The sequence below is a fragment of the Ursus arctos genome, unplaced genomic scaffold, assembly GCF_023065955.2.
Source record: "Ursus arctos isolate Adak ecotype North America unplaced genomic scaffold, UrsArc2.0 scaffold_24, whole genome shotgun sequence".
NCBI lineage: Eukaryota > Metazoa > Chordata > Mammalia > Carnivora > Ursidae > Ursus > Ursus arctos.
Genome location: NW_026622919.1, coordinates 34,867,016 through 34,888,737, shown reverse-complemented (window position 1 = coordinate 34,888,737; position 21,722 = coordinate 34,867,016). Strand labels below are relative to the sequence as shown.

The 21,722-nt window shown below is 42.9% G+C and overlaps 1 protein-coding gene across 1 annotated transcript in view; it reads right to left on the bottom strand.

Moving 5' to 3' along the window:
- AATF (apoptosis antagonizing transcription factor) overlaps positions 1 to 21,526 on the bottom strand; it is a 99,581-nt gene extending 78,055 nt beyond the window's left edge. Inside the window, exons 1-4 of the mRNA XM_026517543.4 lie at positions 21,260 to 21,526; positions 20,126 to 20,308; positions 17,476 to 17,907; positions 16,882 to 17,019 (exon numbers count right to left, since the gene is read on the bottom strand). Coding sequence (XP_026373328.1) covers positions 16,882 to 17,019; positions 17,476 to 17,907; positions 20,126 to 20,308; positions 21,260 to 21,344 — 838 coding nt within the window. The 5' untranslated portion in view covers positions 21,345 to 21,526. The remainder of the gene's footprint in view (positions 1 to 16,881; positions 17,020 to 17,475; positions 17,908 to 20,125; positions 20,309 to 21,259) is intronic.
- Between the last annotated feature and the right edge of the window lie 196 nt (positions 21,527 to 21,722).

The window sequence follows — 21,722 nt, the reverse complement described above, 5'->3', positions numbered from 1 at the left end:
CAGGTCTGTAACCTGTCTTTTCATTCTGTGAACACATCTTTTCACAGAGCAAAAGATTTTAATTCTGAATTAGCCCAACTTGTCAATTTGTTCTTTTATGGATTATGCTTTTGATGTCATATCTAAAAACTGTCTAACCCAAGGTCGTGAGGCTTTTTCTCCCCCGTTTTCTTCAAAACACCTAATAGTTCTGGCTCCACTTTCAGTTACTGATCTCTTTTGTGTTAATTTTTGTATAAAGTGTGAGCTACAGGTTGGAGTTCATTCTTTTGCAAATAAATGTACTATTGTTGTAGCACCATTTGTTGAAAAGACTATCCCTTCTCCATTGAACTGACTTTGTACCTTTGTAAAAAGTCAATTGTCCATATTTCTGTGAATCTATATCTGAACTCTATTCTATTCCACTGATTAAAGTAACTTTTAAAGGAATAAACCCACAAAGAGAGGACAAAGTATTAGAAAGAGAGGATAGTGACTCAGTTTCTTAAGCTCAAGTCAGTGGACCATATAGTTATCAGCACGCCCGGGGGGCGCCTGGGTGGCTCAGTTGGTTGAGTGCCTGACTCTTGGTTTCGGCTCGGGTCATGGTCTTGGGGTCATGGGATGGAGCCCTAAGTCTGGCTCCATGCTCAGTGCGGAGTCTGGTTGAGAATCTCTCTCTCTCCCTCCCCCTCTGCCCCTCCCCTCGCTTGTGCTCTCTTGCACACTCTCTCTCTCAAATAAACAAATCAAATCTAAAAAAAAAAAAAAAAAAAAAAGAATCCTTAAAATTAAGAAGTCTGACCACACCAAGCGCTTACGAGGATGCGGGGCATCTGGAACTCGTGCACACTGCTGATGGGATTATAAAATGGTATAACTACTTTGGAAAACAGCTTAGCAGTTCCTTTAAAAGTTAAACATATGCTGGGGTGTCTGGCTGGCTCAGTCAGTAGAGCATGCAACACTCTGATTGTGAGTCTGAGCCCCACACCGAGTGTAGAGATTACTTTTTAAAAAACAAAAAGAATAAAAAGAAAAAAAGTTAATCATATACTAACCACGTGACTCAGCCATTCCATTCTTAGTTATCCAGGAGAAATGAAAGTACATGCATATAAAAACATGTACACAAATGTTCACAGCAACTTTATTTGTAATAGCCAATAACTAGAACAAAAAACCCGTGTGTATCCGTCTACGGAACTATCACTCAGCAGTAACAGGCAATGAACTACTGACATATGCAAAAACGTAGATGAATCTCAAAATAAAGACCAAAAAAAACAGCACCAACTATAGGATTCCATTTATATAAAATTCTAGAAAACACAAACTATAGTGACAGAAAACAGATTAGTGGTTGCTTAGGGACAGGGAGAGGCAGGAAGGAAAGATTATAAAGAAGCTGAAGGAACTTCTGGGGATGAAGACTATGTTCATTGTCTTCATTGTAATAATGGTTTCGTGGGTGTATACACGTCAAATTGTACAAATGCTGACAGGGTAAGTAAGCTGAGGATTAAGAACTGACCATTTCATTCAGCAAAGTGGGGGGTCACATGTGACCCTGGTGGGCAGTCTGGGTAGAATGGTAGATTCTGCCATTGGGTTCATGAGAGAATAGGAATGGGTTCATGAGAGAATAGGAAAAAGGGATCTGAGATAATGAATACAGACAACTCTTCCTAGGGATATGGCTTTAAAGGGGAGCAGAGCGATGGGACCCTTAACACAGTTTGCTGCATGTCAATTACACCTCAATAAACCAGGTTTTAAAAAACAGACAAATTAATAACTGACATTAACAAACCTGGGCAGGTTGACTCTGGTGTTAGCAGTGAAGAAGAATGAGAAGCAGTCCCCTTATGGTCCTTGAACAGAACCCCAGAAGATTCAGGAACTGGCAGTGATAGGCACCTCTAGAAGAGGAGAGCAAGACAGGGCTAAAAGCAGTCAATATACCAGATCCTTTCCCACAGGCAGAAGCTAAGAGCTTTATCCTCTGAAGAGAGTTAAACATAGTGTCTCTAGATAGGAGAACACCAGACATAGTGGAGGGCAAAGGCCATAACATTAAAAACAGAGGAAATAAACTGAAGTTCAGAGACTGACTGCTCAGATCCCTAGCCTGCCCACCTGTTAGAATGCTGGCATTCCTCTAGCTATGATCCCATAGGAACAAAGACCTGAAGATACTGACACTGAGATTCCCCAAATATGGCCCGCATAGATCACTTCACAATGGAAAACTCAGAAAAGAGCCCAATCTAAACATACGAACTTCTAATTAACTTTTTGGTACCCTACTTTTTTTTTTAAGTTTTAATTATTTAAGTAATCTCTACACGCAATGTGGGGCTCAAACTTATGACCCTGAGATAAAGAGTTGCATGCTCTTCCAACTAGCCAGCCAGGTGCCCCAGTACCCTACTCTTAAAAGTCAACAGAGAGGAAAGGATTACCAAACATCCAAAAAAAACATCTATCATGTTTTACAGGGATTAAAACAAAAGAAAAGAAAGCATGGAAGGAATGGGTCGCCTGGGTGGTTTAGTCGGTTAAGCGTCTGCCTTGGGCGCAGGTCATGATCCCAGGGTTCTGAGATCAAGTCCCACGTCTGGCTCCCCACTCATGCTCGCTCTCTCTCTCTCTCAAACAGAATCTTTAAAAAAAAAAAAAAAGAATACATACACTTAAAAAAAAAGAAAGCATGGAGGGAACAAACTATGTAGGAAGAACACTTAAAGAAAATATGTATCATGTAGATTCTCAGAGAAATAACATTGAAATGATAGAAGAAATAAAAATGCTGGATGGAAGGGTTTGAAAACAAAGCTGAGGAAATATCTTAGAAAGGAGAACCAGGGGCACCTGGCTGGCTCAGTCAGTGGAATGTGCGATTCTCGATTTTGGGGTTCAAAGTTTGAGCCCCAAGTTGGGTATAGAGATTACTTAAAAATAAAATCTTTTAGGGGCGCCTGGGTGGCACAGCGGTTAAGCGTCTGCCTTCGGCTCAGGGCGTGATCCCGGCGTTATGGGATCAAGCCCCACATCAGGCTCCTCTGCTGGGAGCCTGCTTCTTCCTCTCCCACTCCCCCTGCTTGTGTTCCCTCTCTCGCTGGCTGTCTCTCTCTCTGTCAAATAAAGAAATAAAATCTTTTAAATAAATAAATAAATAAATAAAATAAAATCTTTTAAAAAAGTAGAACCATAAAAGAAAAGAAGGAGAGAGAAGGGAGAATGGAAAGTTGAAGAGGAAAAAAAGAAAGAAATCAGAGGAACAGATTAACATCAAATGATAGGTCTTCCAAAAAAAAAAGAAAGAAAAACAGAGGAAAGAAAATCATGAACAAAATGATTTCAAAGACATTTCCAGGCCTGAAAGATGGGTGTCCAGGTAGAAAACGTCCTGAGTACTCCGTGCAGTGGATAGAACAGATCTGCACCAGGGCACAGCACCATGAAATTTCAGAACTCTGCAGATAAAGAGAAGTCCCCAGCTTCCAAAAGGGGAGGAAAAAACAGTAAGATTGGGAATCAGAATAGCTTGACTTATCAAGAGCAACTCTGGAGGGTGGAAGGCAATGGAATATTTTATAGAATTCTATACACAATTCTATATTGTATAGAATTCTATACAATCAATCGTGATGACAGAATAAAGATATTTTCAGACAATCAAGCTCTCAATAGTTTACCTCTCCTGCACCATTTCTCAGCAAACTACTAAAGGATACACTTCACCAAAATAAGGGAGTAAGCCAAGAAAGATCCTGGAGTAGGGGACGCACAGAAGTGAGAAGCTACGGTAATCCCCAGGCTGAGGAAGGGAGATGCCGACCTGATAGCTGGGCACCAGAGAAGATAACAGTCCAGATTAGAGCAGGGCAAAAGACCCTGGAAGAGGAAGATAAATTGGCAGAATATCTGATGCAACTGAGTATCGTGAGAGGAGATTCAGACAACTAGAGAAAAGTCTGGGCTTAAATAACTGCACAGAAAACAATACAAACAGAAATGTAACAATTATTAACTCTAGAAAACAAAATGATGTGTGGGAAAGGACAAATAATCATAGTATATATATTACACGGCTCAGCTGTGAATGGTGTTTACACAGACATAATAATGTAAATACTGACTATTGATCTAACCAAATTACAATATACAACCATGAAGGGATAGAAACTGTATATGAGTGTAGTAGGAACAAGAGCTAAATCCTCATTTTCATAATGAAACACCAACAGATAATGCCTAAAACTGAAAAATCAAGTAGAAACAAAACTTGTTAATTAGAGATATGGACAGAAATCCATGGAGTCCAAAAAAAACCCAACAAAATAATTAAAAATATAATTGTTGCTTTAGGGGCACCTGGGTGGCACAGTTGGTTGAACATCTGACTCCTGGTTTTGGCTCAGGTCATGATCTCAGGGTCCTGAGATCGAGACCCAGGTCAGGCTCCACACTCAGTGCAGAGTCTGCTTGAGACGCCCTCTGCCCCTCCCCCTTCCGCATGCTCACTCCCACTCTCCCTCTCTCAACTAAATCTTTTATATATATTATATATATATTACATAAAGGGGCTGGCTCAGTTGGTAGAGCATGTGACTCTTGATGTCAGGGTCATGAGTTCGAGTCCCATGCTGGATATAGAGATTACTTTAAAAAAATAATAAAATAAAATACACAAAGCATTAAAAAAAATAAAAAGAGTAAAAATTCCAAGGTAAACAGAAAAGCTGGTGGAGCTAGAACAATTTTAGGAACTACAGTAAATATAAGACAAAACCAAAAATTTATAAGTGTACACAATATACTCAAGTATATGAATTACACAGAAAAGGAACATTCAGAAAACAAAGGGTCTCTTACAGATGAAAAAAGGATTACCAAAAAAAAACACAACAACTGGAAATCAGACAGACATGAAAAATCACAAAAAGATGGAAAATGCTAGAGAAGAAACACATAAGAGGCACACTAACCCAGTTTAGTATCTAAAAGAGAGCGGAGTAAATGGAGGAAAGGAAATTATCAAAGACATATTAGAAGAGATTTCCCCAAACTGAAGGAAGCCAGTGTTAAGGCAAACAGGGCCCAGGAAGTCCTCAGCACAATGAATGAAGAAGGACCCATACCCAGATACCCCTTCAGGCAATTTCAGAAAACCAAAAGTAAAGATCCCAAACACTTCCAGAGAGGAACACAAGGCACCCACAAAGGAGTGAAACTCAGAGCAGCAACCTTCTCCTCACTAACACTCAGATAACAGCTAAGAGAGCATGCGGCAGGTTGAATGGCCCCCCAAAGAAGCTCACGTCCTAACCCCCAGAAGCTGTGCATGTGTTACCTGACATGGCGAAAGGGCTTTATAGATACATGTTAAGGGTCTGAGCTGGGATGGGCATCCTGAATTAGCCAGGTGGGCCCAATGTAGCCACAAGGTCCTTATAAGGGGAAGGTAGTAGGGTCAGAGTCAGGAAGAGAGAGGCTGGAGGGATGACACTGGTTTTGAAGGTGGAGCAGAGCCACGAGCCCAGGAATGCGCGCAGCTTATAGAAGCTGGAAATGCCAAGGAAACATGCTCCTCTAGAGCCTCCAAAAGGAGCAAAGCCATGATGACGACCTGGTTTTAGGACTTATCACCTCCAGGACTGTAATGTAATAAATAAATGAATCGTGAGCTGTTTGAAGGCACCAAGCCGATCTCTTGCAGCAGCAGCAGCAAACTAGAACAGAGCAGCACTTTCCAACTCTGAGGGAAAGTCATTTGCAATCTAGAAATTTATACCCAATCAATTAAGAATGTATCAATGAAGAATGGAGGCACAGTATTTTTAAATCTACAAGAACTCAAATCGGTTGGCTCAGTCGGTTATGTATCTGCCTTCGGCTCAGGTCATGATCCCAGGGTCCTGGGATCGAGTCCCACATCGGGCTCCTTGCTTAGCAGGGAGCCTGCTTCTCTCTCTGCTTGTGCTCACACGCACACACTCTCTGACAAATAAATAAAATCTTAAAAAAAAAAAGAGAGAGAGAACTCAAATAAATTTACTCCCCACACACTTTTGGGCAACAAACTGACAAAGTAAACTGAGATTAAGGAAGACAAAAGAGCCCAAAAATAGCTCCAAGAAGAGCTATGAAAAAAAAAAAGAAAGAAAATGTCCCAGGAAACAACCAGTTCAAACTGGGAAAACACAGAAGCAGAGATGGCATGATTGAAAGTTTGGGGGGAAAAGACTGAGCTAAAACTGAGCTACGGGGTGGGGGTGGGGGGGGTAGGGATCAGAGACCTAAGGGAAAAATGATGTAACAGATTAATAGTCTGAATGTGAAGCAAACAAAAATACACCGTGGTTTGAAGCAGCCGATGCAGGTTTTTTGTTTTTGTTTTTTTAAGATTTATTTATTTATTTGAGAGAGAGAGTGCACACGCACATGAGTGGGGAGGGGGCAGAGGGAGAGGGAATGAGAGAGAATCTCAAGCCGACTCCACGCTGTGCACAGAGCCTGAGGCAGGGCTCGATCCCATGACCCTGAGATCATGACCCAAGCCAAAACCAAGAGTCAGAAGATCAACCGACCGCCAGCCGCCGCCCGATGAAGGGCTATTAAGAAAAGATCTACTGGAAACAGGAACTAGGAACTTAAACTACACTAAGAGCATTCTCCTTTGAGTAGCCTAGAAACCATGACTCTGAAAAAAAGTGTAAGTCTCCAGTTCTTCCCTGCCCTGCCATTACACCCTATTTACATGGTAATAACACTGTAAATGCACTTTACAGGTTTTCAACTCCCGGGGTCAACACACTGCACTGGGCTCCTGGTCCTGCAGCAGAAAGCAGACGGGATGACTGTCTCATACGTTTTCCTCAAAATTTCTGCTATCTCATCCCCTATTCCTCATTCACAATTTACGACCTTGGCTTCTACTTCGAAGAAAATAGAACTATCAAAAGAGAATGTTCAGACTCCTACCTATTGGTGTCTATTTATACACTACCTTCCCAGCTGTCAGAACAGTTAAATTGTCCATGCCACTGTCGAAGGCCACCCTTCTTGTGCACTAGTCCCAGGTCCACTTACCTACCAAGGACGCGCTACAGCACACGGATCATTCTTACCAACATACAATCACGCAGCTTACTTCTCGAGTCTCAAAATAATCAAAACACTTCTGACTCCACATCTTTTTCCATCTAATGTCCCATCTCTCTGCTCCCCTTTAAAGCCACATCTCTACAAAGAGTTGTCTACACTCACTACCTCAAATCCCTTTCTCCCATCCTCATGCAAAACCCATTCCTGTCAAGCCTGTATCCCACTCCACCAAAACTGCTCACCAAGGTCCCAGGTATGTTGCTAAATTAAGCGGCCAACTCTCAGCTTACTCAGCCTGTCAGTAGCACCCTCATCTGTCATAACAGAGAGTAAATGAACCAAGAAACAGATATGCGGGGCGCCCGGGGCACTCGGTCACGTAAGCATTTGCCTTTGGCTCAGGTCTTGATCTCAGGGTCCTGGGACGGAGTCCCATATTGGGCTGCTCGGTGGGGAGTCTGCTTCTCCCTCTCTGCTCTCCCTCACCCTCTCCCTCTCTCAGATAAATAAAATCTTTAAAAAAGAAAAAAAAGAAACAGATATAAACAAGCTATCTAAAATTACAGAAGTAAAACAGAAATAGACTGAGACTAAACGTAAGACAAAGGGCTAGTGCTGTCTTCCTGAATGCTTCGGTAGTACTTATTATATTCCTGTATGATATTAATAAAATGATTTAAACACAGGTTTTAAGACACGAATAACAGTAATAAAGGAGAGTAGTATCTTCTGCAGTGGTTAGCTTCTCAAGCCTGAGCATAAAGCAGAAATCAAGTTCTCACAAAACCGGAAAATCCCTGAAACTGCCCATCAGGTTCAGCGCTGCACTGTCTCTCCGCAAGCGGGACCCAGACAGTTCCTCGCCGCAAGCTCCGGAGCACACAGCTGGTTCAGCCGGTGAACACTGCTGTCGATGATCACATTCAGGGGCCGTGCTGTAAGTTTAAACACCAGAGCCCGTCGGTCCCACGAGATGCTCACTGGAGAGGCAACTACAGACCCCGCCCGCCACCTCACGCCGGCTCCCCCGGGGCGCTGGCTCACTCAACACAATGGCAGGCAGAATTTCTGCACTACTTCGCGTTTTGGCCAGGCACCTATAGCTAAAAGTGGGTTAATTAAATGTTCATATAACGAGGCTCCAACAGACAAGGAAGCGCACAGCGTCCCCGCGAATACAACAGGTCAAGTGATCCTATTCGGGAACCACTACTCTTACTGGCTACTCCAAGTCGAGGTTGCTTCTTGCTTCTGCGGCCAAAGACAAGCCTATTCCTAAGAAACCCAAACCGACTGAACGAACTTTCTGACTAGACTGGTGTCAGTTGTTTTCATGCTTCCACAGCTCGGCGACCGAGGGCTCATCTCTTCAAGGCCGGTGGAATTGCTGCATACCAACCTCTCCTCCTGGTCCTACCGACTTAGTTACTTTGGAAAAGCACCTGCTCTGTGACCCCATTTTACTCTCTACATAACATAAATGCCTGATTAACCAGGTTGGACAAATTAAGTAATAAGTAGCTCAAAAGGGACGAAAAGTCTTCCTACACAAAACTCATTCTCCAATAAATAGACAAAACGTAGCATACATTTCACTGCTAAATCAACAGGTATTATGTAAATATCAAACAGAAAGTTATCAAGAAATGATTGCCTTCATTTCCCACCTACAGTTTAGGAAAAATAAGAGATCAATAATGCTCTGAGGTAGCAGGAGAGTAGGAAAACAGTCACAGATGAGAATTTCAATTGTTGCAATTCTTCTAAGGACCAATTTGGCAATATGTTCCAAAAGTCTTAAAAAAAAAAAAAAAAGCACAATCCCTTTGTCCCAGCAATGCATTTCCAGGGAACACAGATCCGTGCTGTCCAATACAGTATCCACTGGCCATATGTGGCTACTGAGCAGCCAAAATGTGGTTAGTCCAAATTGAGATGAGCTGTAAACACAGGATATACTCTGGACTTCAAAGATTTAACATGAAAAAAAGATACATAATGTACCTCACTAATATTTGTACATCGACTACATGTTAAAGTATTTTTGATACATGGGGTTAAATAAAATAGAAAATACAAGTTAATTTTACGTGTTTTCCTAGACTTTTTCTTAATGTAGTTAATATAAAATTTTGAATTACATATGTGGCTTACATTATATTTCTATCAAAGGGCTACTTTTAGACAAATTGCACAAATATATATGTACAAGGATGTTTATCAAAGCATGCTTTATAGAAGTGAAAAGCTACAATAAACCTAAGCATCCATCAACACAGATTGGTTAAATAAACTGTAGTAAATCTATAAAATGGAATATTCTGTAGCCGCTGAAAATGCTGATGTACATCTAAATATACGGACATGAAACGATATATTAAATAGAAAAAATAAGCTTAAAAATAGTACATATTTGATTCCATTTTTTTTTCCCAAAAGGAGCGCGCGCGCGTGTATGCGCGTGCGTGCGCGTGTGTGTGTGTGTGTGTAAGCACAGAAAAAGATCTGAAAGGTTATTCATCAAAATGACAACTGTGGTTACCTCTGGGCAGTAGGACTGCAGATAATCCTTATTTTCTTCTTTATGCTTTTATGTATTTTCTGAATTTCTGAAGTAAGCATGATATAATTTTATAATTAAAATAGTAAAGACATTTTAAAAAATGAGACATCAGCTAAGACAAAAAGATCAATCTTATATCACTTTTGCTAGATGAAGTCTACAGTAACAAGGGTCCTTAATCCTACACAACGCTACACTAGGAGAAGCTTGCAAATACCTCTGTCCCAAGCTCCACTTAAACTTATCCCAAGTAATTAAGAATGTTCCAGGGTTTTACATATCATCTGTGAAAACTCTGCCATGAACCCATAAGTTATTAAATGAGAGAACACAGAAATAGATGTTCATGCATTTGTCACCTAAGGCAGCTAAGTAATTTAAAAAGGGGAGAATTTCACTGATAATACTAGTTGTCTAAGGGATAGGGAACTGGTGGCCATTCCTGAGCAGCACAAGGGGAGGAAACAAAATTTTCTATATAAGAGTTTGATATCTTTTGAATTTTGAGCCCTGTGAATCTATTGCCTACTTTAAAAATAAATAAAATTTTAAAAACAAAACAGAAACATTAGCTATAAAAACTCCATGACTGCCCATGACTTACTCAAAATTTAAAAAGTTATTCTTAAGGGGCAACTGGGTGACTCAGTCACTTAAGTGTCCAACTCTTGATTTAGGCTCAGGTCTTGATCTCAGGGTCATGAGACCGAGCCGCAAGCTGGGCTCCACGCTCAGTGCGGGGTCTGCTTGAGATTCTCTCTCTCTCTCTCTCTCTCTCTCTCTCTCTGACCCTCCCCTGCTCACACAATAAATAAATAAATAAATAAATAAATAAATAAATAAATAAATAAATACTCAAAAAAAGAAAAACGAAAAGTTATTCTTAAGGTGTCTACTCGTGCTGAGATCAAATTAGCATTAAAAACTGTAGTCTATTCAAGTCAAAATAGTTGAAGGGCTGGCGGAAGGGCCACAGAGTGAGGAGAGGGTGAATGTAAGCTAGAAGTGGGAAGATGGGAGGGAGCAAATACGATGTAATTTATTAACAGTGGAATTTGTTTTTATACTTGTAGGCAAGTAAAGAATCTCAACACTTCCTCTATATTTATATTACATTATACTCTGTTCTTGGATTCTTTTGCTTATGGGAAATAGCAAAATGTCAACCATTGTTTCTATTAAAGGTCTTTAATGATATTGCATTTTAGACCTGTAATGAAACATGGTGCTCACTGCAGTTTGTAATGCATCTCATTAAATACATTAATAACATGCATTTCACTAAAAGGTCAACTTATTATGGCTGAAGTTTGGCTTTCCTTTAATCACTTCATTTAAAGCTATAGAGCAAACTCTGAAAAAGATAGTAGAAAGGGCCTGTTAGAAATGCTCTCTCAATTCTCCCACCCATTAAAATCAGTTACGCTTATTAAGAAGTCACTGCTAATGTTTTTACGTGAAATAACGGTATTATGATTTTTTTTCTTTTTTAAAGATTTATTTATCTTAGAGAACGTGTGCACACAAGCGTGGGGAGGGGCAGGGGAAAAGGGAGAGGATCCCAAGTAGACTCCCCACTGAGCAGGGAGCCCGAGACCCTGAGATCAGGACCTGAACCGAAATCAAGAGTCAGACTCTTAACCCATTGAGCCTGGTATTGTGATTTTTTTAAAAACCCTTTTATTAGAGGGGCGCCTGGGTGGCTCAAGAGTTAAGCGTCTGCCTTCAGCTCAGGGCGTGATCCCGGCGTTCTGGGATCGAGCCCCACATCAGGCTCCTCCGCTGGGGGCCTGCTTGTTCCTCTCCCACTCCCCCTGCTTGTGTTCCCTCTCTCGCTGGCTGTCTCTCTCTCTGTCAAACAAATAAATAAAATCTTAAAAAAAAAAACCTCTTAGAGATACATGCTGATTTACTGATAAAATGATAGAATGTCTGCTATTTGCTTCACACTAATCCAGAAGTAAAGGGAGAGCTAGTATAAATACAGATGAAGTAAGATTGGCCAGGAGTTGATGGTGCTTAGCTGGTAAAGGTATGTGGGTTCACTGTACAATTCTCCATGCTTTTATATAAGTTTGATATATTCCATAATGACAATTTTTTAATAACTCATGCTCAGGTTTCCTTAAGTAACTTGTCTTCTTCCTTATACACCACTGCCACCAACATAAAAGACCTGCCTCCTAATCTTGTAGAACTTTTAAAAAAGAAAAACAGAAAGGAAAAGGTGACCTCTTTAGAGAAATGCTTTTGGCAGAGAAAATCCCTGAATTTTGCTAAGGTTACTTTATGACTTACTACGTATGCAACTACTAAAATATCAAAGAATGTCTCTGAAACTACTTAACACTTCAAGAGTTATAATTACCAACACGTAACGCCACGGTGATTGGGGACTAAGTGCATGTGTGCTGGGGAAGGTAGGAGATACTTACGTGGCTTGCGGCAGAGCTTACGGTGCTGACGTTAGAATGGCACGCTGCTCATCCGTTTACTGTGGTTAAAAACTCTGCTGCTTCAGAGGCTACTTTAGGACAATGAGAGTAAACAGCAGTGACAAGGAGAGAATATATCAAGAAAACGCAACCTGAGAACAGGATCCCACATGCGATGAAACTGACGTTGAGAGGATAAAAGGAGTACGAAATGAGAAGAAACCAGAAAGGCAGGAGAACCCAAACAGCTTTCATAGTGTCACCAAAGCCAAAGCCAAAGCCAAACATTTCAAGGAAAGGTTGAATGCTTCAAGGAGGTAGCAGCTGGCTCTGGTGGCAAGGAAATCTCTGGGCATCTTTTCATAGTTAGGAGACAAAAGCTGAATTAAAAAAGCATTAAAGAAGAATGTAACCTTACAAGTTCCAGAACAAATGCTTAATTTAAGTTATATAGGAAATTTGAATACTAATAAAAAATCAAAAAACACTGAAGACAGTGGGGATGATGGTCATGACACTGATGGCCATGATTCACATGGCTGACCATTACCAATGCCTCTTTCAGCAGAAAAATACCCACACCTAACATCTGTGGGGCGCTGTGTGCCAGACCCTGTGCTAATGCTTTATACCGATCATGCCCTTCAATCCTCACAACCATCCCATCGACCCCTTGCTGTGAAGTTAAGTAACCTGCCCAAGGTCAATAGGCAAATCCACCACTGAGATGGAATCTGAAGCCAGGCGGTCTAACTTTAACTCTAAGACCCAGGGAACTGACAAGAGATTTAATTAAAGACAGTAAGTTCCAGTGCCACTTCTGGGGTCAGTACAAATTCAGCCTAGGGTCCACACCAGCCATACTGTGCTATAGCACAGCATAAATGGTACATCCAGAGTAATGCAGCTCAGTTTTTCTAGAACTGTTTACCAACACAGGGAGGGATACAACATATTATGTCATACTGTTGTAAGACTGGAAACAAACAAAAAATAGCCACCCTGGGCGCCTGGCTGGTTCAGTCGGTAGAGCATGCAACTCTTGATCTTGGGGTTATGAGTTCCGAGCCCCTTGTTGGGTGCAGAGATGACTTAAAAATAAAACCTTAGGGGCGCCTGGATGGCACAGTTGGTTGAGTGTCCGACCCTTGGTTTCCGCTCAGGTCATGATCTCAGGGTCGTGAGTTGGGCTTTGTGCTCAGTGCAGAGTCCGTTGGGACCCTCTCTCCCTCTGCCCCGCCATCCCATGCTCTCTCTCTCAAAATAAATAAATAAATAAGTCTTTAAAGAGAAGTCTTAAAAAAAAATTAGCCACCCTTAAGATGTGCACAAATGCTACTTAACAGAATATTCTCCACTCTCCCATCTTAGAATATGTGACGCTAAACAAACATGCCTTTCTTCTCCCTCCTCCACTGCAACCCATCCTGTCACACTGTAACAGACATCTGTCGCATCACCTGGAGTTTACCAATGAGACAAAGAGGGAATTGGTTAAGAACAAAGAAAAGATTAAGAAGAGCAGAACAGTTGCAAATAAAACTAAGTAATATTACAGTAGCTAAGGAAACTACGCTGTACTCAAGAACAGGAATGTGTTGACCTTAAAATAACAATATTTTAAGATGAATTAAAAAAAAAAAAAAAAACCAGGAAAGGATCAAGCAAGAATAAATAACAAAATGGGAAGGTCTCCTCATGAAACACTTCAGACATTTAACCTAGAGCAGTCTAGGCCTCACTCCAAAGCATACCACCAAGAATTAGGGTACCAGGGCACTAAAAATAGCAGGGAAATGGGGCACCTGGCTCACTCAGTCGGTAGAGCATGCAATTCCTTTTTTTTTTTTTTAAAGATTTTATTTATTTATTCGACAGAGAGAGAGACAGCCAGCGAGAGAGGGAACACAAGCAGGGGGAGTGGGAGAGGAAGAAGCAGGCTCATAGCGGAGGAGCCTGATGTGGGGCTCGATCCCAGAACGCCGGGATCACGCCCTGAGCCGAAGGCAGACGCTCAACCGCTGTGCCACCCAGGCGCCCCAGAGCATGCAATTCTTGATCTTGGCGTCGTGGGTTCGAGCCCTATGTTGGGCAAAGAGTTTACTTGGAAAAAAAAAAAAAAAGAAAGAAAAAGAAAACAGCAGGTAAGTGCTCCAAAAATCTCAAAAATTTTGAAAACTGCCTATCATTTATTTAAGGGAAGAAAGGGGGGAAAGCTGGCGGAGGAGATAGTACAGACCTGCCCTCACAGTGTCTGCAGGGCTCCTGACTTCAAGTACAGCAGAACGTGAAACCTACAGGCTGCACCCCAGGAAGCAACTCCACATTAAAGCAGGTATTCCGGGGGCGCCTGGGTGGCACAGCGGTTGGGTGTCTGCCTTTGGCTCAGGGCGTGATCCCGGCATTATGGGATCGAGCCCCACATCAGGCTCCTCCGCTGGGAGCCTGTTTCTTCCTCTCCCACTCCCCCTGCTTGTGTTCCCTCTCTCACTGGCTGTCTCTATCTCTGTCGAATAAATAAATAAAATCTTAAAAAAAAAAAAATGAAAACTATAAAATAATGAAACAAAAGAAGATCCTTTAAAAAAACAAACAAACAAAAAAAAAAAAAAACAGGTATTCCGGGGGCCCCTGGCTGGCTGCGTCCATAGGGCACGTGACTCTTGATTTCCGGACTGTGAGTTTGAGCCCCACGTGTGGCACAGAGTTCATGTTAAAACAAAACAAAACAAAACAAAACAAAACAAAACAAAACAAAACAGGTATTTTCCACAAGAAAGGTTTGCAGAATTGCCTACCCTAGAAATCCTACATATTGACTTTGAAGGATAAGGTGATTCTACCCGGAGGCAGATGTCCTCCTCAGGTCCTTACAACTCTAACGCCGTAATACTATAAAAACAAGTTCTGGGACGCTTGGGTGGCTCAGTCAGTTAAGAGTCTGCCTTTGCATTAAAAAAAAAACAAAAAAACAAAAAACCCCACGTATTGCACGGTGCACTGGGTGTTATACACAACTAATGAATCATCGAGCCTTACATCGGAAACCAGGGATGTACTGTATGGTGATTAACATAATATAAAAAAAAAAAAAAAGCGTCTGCCTTTGGCTCAGGTCATGATTCCAGAGTTCTGGGATCGAGCCCTGCATCAGGCTCCTTGCTCAGCAGAGAATCTGCTTTGCCCTCTGCCTCTGCACTACCCCCCACCCCTGCTTGTGCTCTCTCTCACATAAATAAATAAAATCTTTTTTTTTTAATATTTTATTTGACAGACACAGAGACAGCGAGAGAGGGAACACAAGCAGGGGGACTGGGAGAGGGAAAAGCAGCCTTCCCACTAAGCAGGGAGTCCGAAGCGGGGCTCGATCCCAGAACCCTGGGATCATGACCTGAAGCCGAAGGCAGACACTCAACGACTGAGCCACCCAGGTGCCCCAAATAAATAAAATCTTTAAAACAAAAAAACAAAAAAGTTTTAAAGAAGAAATGAAAACACTTAGGTCTCAGCATGCAAATAAGGGATAGCGATTCCAACCACAGTGCACTAAGCCCAAATCTCACTCTGCCCCCCTCCTTTGGTGCCCTTGGGCACACAGCACACAGCCCGTATGGCGCAAGGCAGTGCAGAAGGAAGACTTCTCAACAGTAAAGGCAGGAAAGGTGGAGTCTGGTTTGCCGTCATGAGCAAGCTCTATAACCTTGGGCAACTCATTCTCTCTGGGCCCTGGTTTTCTCATCTGTAAAATGAGGGGACTGCAAACCAAGTAATTTCTAAATTCCTCTTCTACAATTCTTGGGCTTTATAGCTCGGCAATTCTCTCCCAAAACTTTTTCCTCCCTCTGCAGTCATCACCTTGGCTCACTCTATGCAACCCGAAGAGAGATATAAATAAGACTGTCTTAGCATGTTTTGTAGAAACCTCCCAACAAGGAAAAGCACCTTGTAAGCACGATACTACCAAAATGAACAGGGATTGGCCACTCATTCTCTCTTTTGTTCTATATCAGCGGGTTTGCAAATAGAGTTCTGAGTTACTTAAAAAAGTAACTCAGAAAGGCAAGGGAAGGGGGAAGAAGTAAAGGCAGTAAGACAAAAGTGTAACAGAGGCACCGGGTGGTTCAGTCAGTTGAGCGTCTGACTCTTGATTTCAGCTTAGGTCACGATCTCAGGGTCCTGGGATCAGGCCCCGCACTGGGCTCCATGTGCAGCAGGACGTCCGCTTGCCCCTCTCCCTCTGCTCCCTTCCACCCCCCCCACTCTCTCAAATAAATACATAAAGAAAATCTTTAAAAAAAAAAGAAAAAGAAAAAGAAAAAAAAGAGGAGCGCCTGGGTGGTTCAGATGGTTAAGCGTCTGCCTTCGGCTCAGGTCATGATCTTCAAGTCCTAGGATTGAGCCCCATGTTGGGCACCCAGCTCAGCAGGGAGTCTGCTTCTCCCTCTCTCTCTGCCTCTCCCCCTGCTTATGCTCTGCCTCTCTCTCTCTCTCTCTCAAGTGAATGAATAAAATCTTTAAAAAAAAAAAAAAAGAAAAGAAAGAAAAGTGGAATAGACATGACTCAAGTACCCAATCCATTTCAATCCAAGTTGTCTTCATTTTGTAAGTTATATTGCTGTTCTTTTAAAAAAAAAAAAAAAAAAAAAAGGTAAAAACCATTCTGTACCATATTGTCACTAAAACCAAATCTTCTCTTCTTCAACTCTATGGTGCTAAAAACACAATTTCAGTGTGTCCCAATGTACCCCAGTGGTTCTAAGTATCCCCAGATGGCATAAGTATTCTTACTATTTTTTAGGGCGCTGGCAAATTCTGGGCCACCTTTGTCCTTGAAAATAGGGAAAACATCTGGTTGAGGAAGCTGATTGGTGGTCAACAGAGCTTTTTGTAGCTTGATCCTTCCTTCCAAGAGCTGGTCCCACAGTGCTGAGAAAGACAAAGGAATTTCATTCCTCAGTTACAAAATCTTCCTGGGTTGGGGGATGGGGGGGGGGTGCAGGGATAGGAAATCACACCAGTCTCTACGAAGCACAGCTTTATCAGAGCTTCTTGCCATGACAGTACTCGCCATTATAAGAAATAAATTCAGTATCTTGGAAGCAAATATCTGCTAGACGAGAGAGGGAAAGCTAAAGCCCAAAGAGAAGAGAAAACTGTTTTCTCTTCAATATCCCACAGCTGCCAAAGGCCTAGAACAGAACCAGCTAAGCATCCCAGTGTAGAAATGACTGGCTAAGCAGAGAAGACTGGGACTTCAGGCCTCTAGGTAGGTGAGGCATATCACAAATTAACTGGAAGGACACAGGAGCGAGGGAACAGCCAGAACAAACAAACAGGAGAGAAAATGCAGACACTCTGAAAATAGCAAAACCATGGACAAACCTATCTGGTTCTTCACAGCTCTTCCTTTCTCCACTTCCTCGGAAACTTTGGCACTGGAAAAGGTCATCACTACACCGTCGTCTCCACTATTCCTGTCTTCAGCCCTATCTTCCTCACTCTCACCCGAGGAGTCTTCCTCCCCATCCCCTTCTTCCATGCCACTCTCCTCCTCTTCATCTTCCTCTTCCTCACTGCTACCAAGGTCATCCATCCCCTCGGTGAATTTTTCAAAGTCACGGATGCTCTGGACACTAAAACCCGGTGTTTTCCCAGGGCGGCCTCGGCCCCGCTTCTTCCAGGCTGGACTACCGTCCCCGTCATTATCATACTCCTCTTCCTCAGCAGCACTCAGGGCATCCTCGTCGGATCCCTCCAGACCCAGCCCCTCTGAATCTCCATCTCCAGACTCTTCCTCATCAGATATCTCCTTGTCTAAACAAGAGGCGAAAGAAGGAAAAAAGATGGATGTTACCTGGAGACAAACACTAGGCCAGATCTTTCATTTCAAATAAAGGACTACAGCATCCATCAAAAAAATAAAATGTATTATTGTACTCAATTCAATTCAAATATGTATTGTACATCTACTATGTCTAAAATGCTAAAGGGAGAAGCAAAGATGAACAAAACATGGGTCTTACCCTACGAAAGGTTCTAATGGGAAAAACTGACCCTTCGAAACTGTACCAAAGACAAGACTTGACAAAGTTTCGATAACCCAGAGAAGGTAGAAATTTTAGGTGTGGGACAAGTAGATTTAAACAAGGCTTTTTAAGAAAGAGGTAGCCTTTGGTCTGGACCTTGAAGAATAGTAAGATTTCAAATAAGGGAATTAACACTTTTCCCAAACCTACATCTGAAAAAATATAATTTATCGTTAACCATCCCAAGTGTACAATCTCTATGACACCAGTGTACCCTATTTATTAAATACGTATTAAGTACCTATTATGAGCCAGGTGTAGATAAAAGCTAAGAAATGACAAGCAGAATGTAATACCTGTGGGGAGGGGTTCATAGCCTGGTGGGAGTGGTAGATATGCTTGCCAACATTCATATCATTATTGTCATTATAGTGTCATTAGTACACGGTGTATGCAAACGGATCCATCTAACTCTCCTGAAAGGGTGGGGAATTGGCTTCATCTTAAGGAGACATTATAATTTTATTGATTAAACATACGTAACAGCTTATGTGGTAGGTCTTCAGCACTTCTTTAAAGAACTATATATAAACTCAAGACATGGAGAGGACTGTCAAAATATAAACACAAAAACTAAGTGCAAAAATAGCAAAAATTAATCATTTAAGTTCTTTAAATGTGCGCCATTTCTCAGATTAAGGTCTATTCATAGAGTAGCAGTTAAGAATATAGATCTTGGAGTCAGACTGCCTTATCTGAATCCTGGCTCTTCTGCTTACTAGCTGTATGACCTTGAGCAAGTTACATAACCAATCTGTCCCTCAATTTCCTTCCCTGTAAAATGGGGATAAATACTATCAACTTCATAAACTACTGGGAATATCAAATGAAATGATACATGTAAGGATAACAGTAACATCTTTTGAAGACTTGCTGTGTTCCGGTTTCTTAGCACTTAAAGAACTTACCACAATGCCTGACATATGGTAAAAGCCCAATAAATATTTGTCTCACGACTGGTCCTTTTATCACTCTCTAGGCAAAGAATGTGAAATGAGCTTATCAGGTGCCCCCAGAACTTTATCAAAGGCCAAATCATGGGTATCATGACCTGAATGATAGTTTCTTTTATAGTATCTGTGGATTCTCAAAATGACACCTCTCTAAAGGAAAAAAAAGATGGCATCCACTCAGTAATCACCATATCCAGCCCCTCCTTTTTTCCACTGAGAAACTTATAATGTTTTAAACCTATAAGCTCATGTCCTCACATTCTCCGAAGGCTCTTGAAGGGGAGAGGGAAGAATTATGCTATATTTACAATGGCAAAAAATGAGCTTCACAAATTACAATTATCCAGTGAGCCAACGCAAGACTTGAAAAACCAAAGGAAGGGGCGCCTGGGTGGCGCAGTCATTAAGCGTCTGCCTTTGGCTCATGGTGTGATCCCAGCGTTCTGGGATCGAGCCCCACATCAGGCTCCTCCGCTGGAAGCCTGCTTCTTCCTCTCCCACTCCCCCTGCTTGTGTTCCCTCTCTCGCTGGCTGTTTCTCTGTCAAATTAATAAACAAAATCTTAAAAAAAAAAAAAAAGAAAAGAAAAACCAAAGGAAAAGGGTCAAAATCCATGAGTAGCCTGTTCATTAGATGTCATTCTTTTTCAACCTATAGCCCTGTCCAATACCCAATATGCACTGCCTTTTCTCTCCATTTTAGGGTGAACCATTAGGCTAAACATAAGAATTATAGAAACTTAATGGCTCTGCGCTTTAGATTGCTTACGAACTGAAATTAAGTACCTCTTAAGATCCTTTCTAATGCCCAAATCATAGTCTCTCCTAAGACAATAAGTGGGGGCACACACAGACTAGTCTTGCAGTGACAATCAAAAAAAAACAAAACCAAACAAAACAAAACAAAAAACAAACCAAAACCCACAAAAAAACACAACTTTAACCTCAAAAAAGTAGGGAAGAAAGAGAAAGTACCATGCAAATGTCTACTCACCAGATGAACCTGGCAGAGTCTGCTCCCAATGGTCCTCCTTCCAAGCTTTTCTAGAGGTGGCCTTGCCAGAGTACCTTTTGTCTGTGTCCAAGAGGGAGGCTGATGCCAGTTTCCTAATGTTACCCACCACCAGGAAATCACCTTCTCCTTCATCAAACCTGTCAATCACTCTGGCAGCAGTGGCTGTAGGGGAGGGGTGGGAAAATAATCAGAATCTCCAGGTTAGAAGGAACTTTAATGGTAACCCTATCCAACCCTTTTAACTCACACTCTACAAAATCCCAGCTTCCAGGAACAGGAAACTCATTACCTTTCAAGACAGACCACAACCTTACTGGTGTTCCTGAACAGAAAGCTGACCTCTGCACTGACTAGAAGAACATATTTCTATGCCTTGGATCATAAAAACGCGTCTAATTCCTCTTCCATTTGTGACAGTCGCTCAAATATTTTAAGTCAGCCATCTATCCTCACTCCACCCCATCCCTAAGGGAGTTTGCTTATCCTGGCTCAACAGCCCCAGCTCCTTCAACCAATATTCCTCAGACACGGTCCAGCACTCACATTTATCCTTCCTTATTCTTCCTTCCTCACACTTCTCTGATTCCAGCCTAAAGCAGGATTACTCCCGACGAGACCTTGAACACCAACTTACAGAGCACCAGTCTCATTCGTCAGCCCCTGAGCAAGTGTCTTGAGACCTAAGGAGGCTTTAACAGCACCACGGAATCCCACTTCTCCTTCAATCTCCAAGTTAAGTTCTCAGGGACAGGACGACTGAAAAAACGGCTGAGACTTCCTTCTCATTTCTAACTCAATACCAGCAAAGGCATCCTGAAAGATAACTTCCAGCCAACTACCAGACCGTGGGTTCCCTGCAACAGACCTCGAAGCCCGAGTCGCCGGGATGCTCCGCCCACCCAAGCACCAAGTCTAGCCTGCGGGTCAGAAAGAAGCAGAAGCCCTCCTCCCAAGCCCGGGGCCACCCTCCCGGGAGGCTATTTTCCTCTGCGCCACGGCGAGCCGAGAAGGGCAGGCGGAGAGGCCTGGCTGCCGGCCCCGCTCGCGCCGCCCGGGTCTGCCCTGGGCCGGACCCACCGCTCCGCACGTGGCCTTTTCCCAGTCAGGCCTCACCCTCCTCTGGGTCGGCCTCAGGATCGGCCTCGCGCGGGCGCGGGTTCAACAACTGTTCCAGCTGCAGCGCCAGCGGCCCCGCCATCGTCACCAGGTCTCGCTCCGCGCCGCGCTCGTCAGTGTGCAGCCCCGGCCGGGTCGCTCTCTCCCCGCCGGGCCCTGTCGCCGGGAGACTACCGCCAGAACAGCCGGGGACCGCGCAGAACCCAGCTCTCGCTCCAGCAGGCCACTTCCGGGAGGGGGCGGGGCCTGCGTGTCACTACGGGCGTTGCTAGGGAGAAGGCGGAAGGCTGTAGGGATTGTCGGGGTCCCGGCGCGCGTGCGCGTGCGTGGAGGGGGGGGGGGGGCGGGTGTGAGGCGGTCCGGGAGCGCGCGAGGGCACGTGGCCGCCGCTGGCGCTGAACAGACGTTGCAATACGCGCGACCCTTGTCCCTTTGCATAATATACGCTTCAAGATTTCCC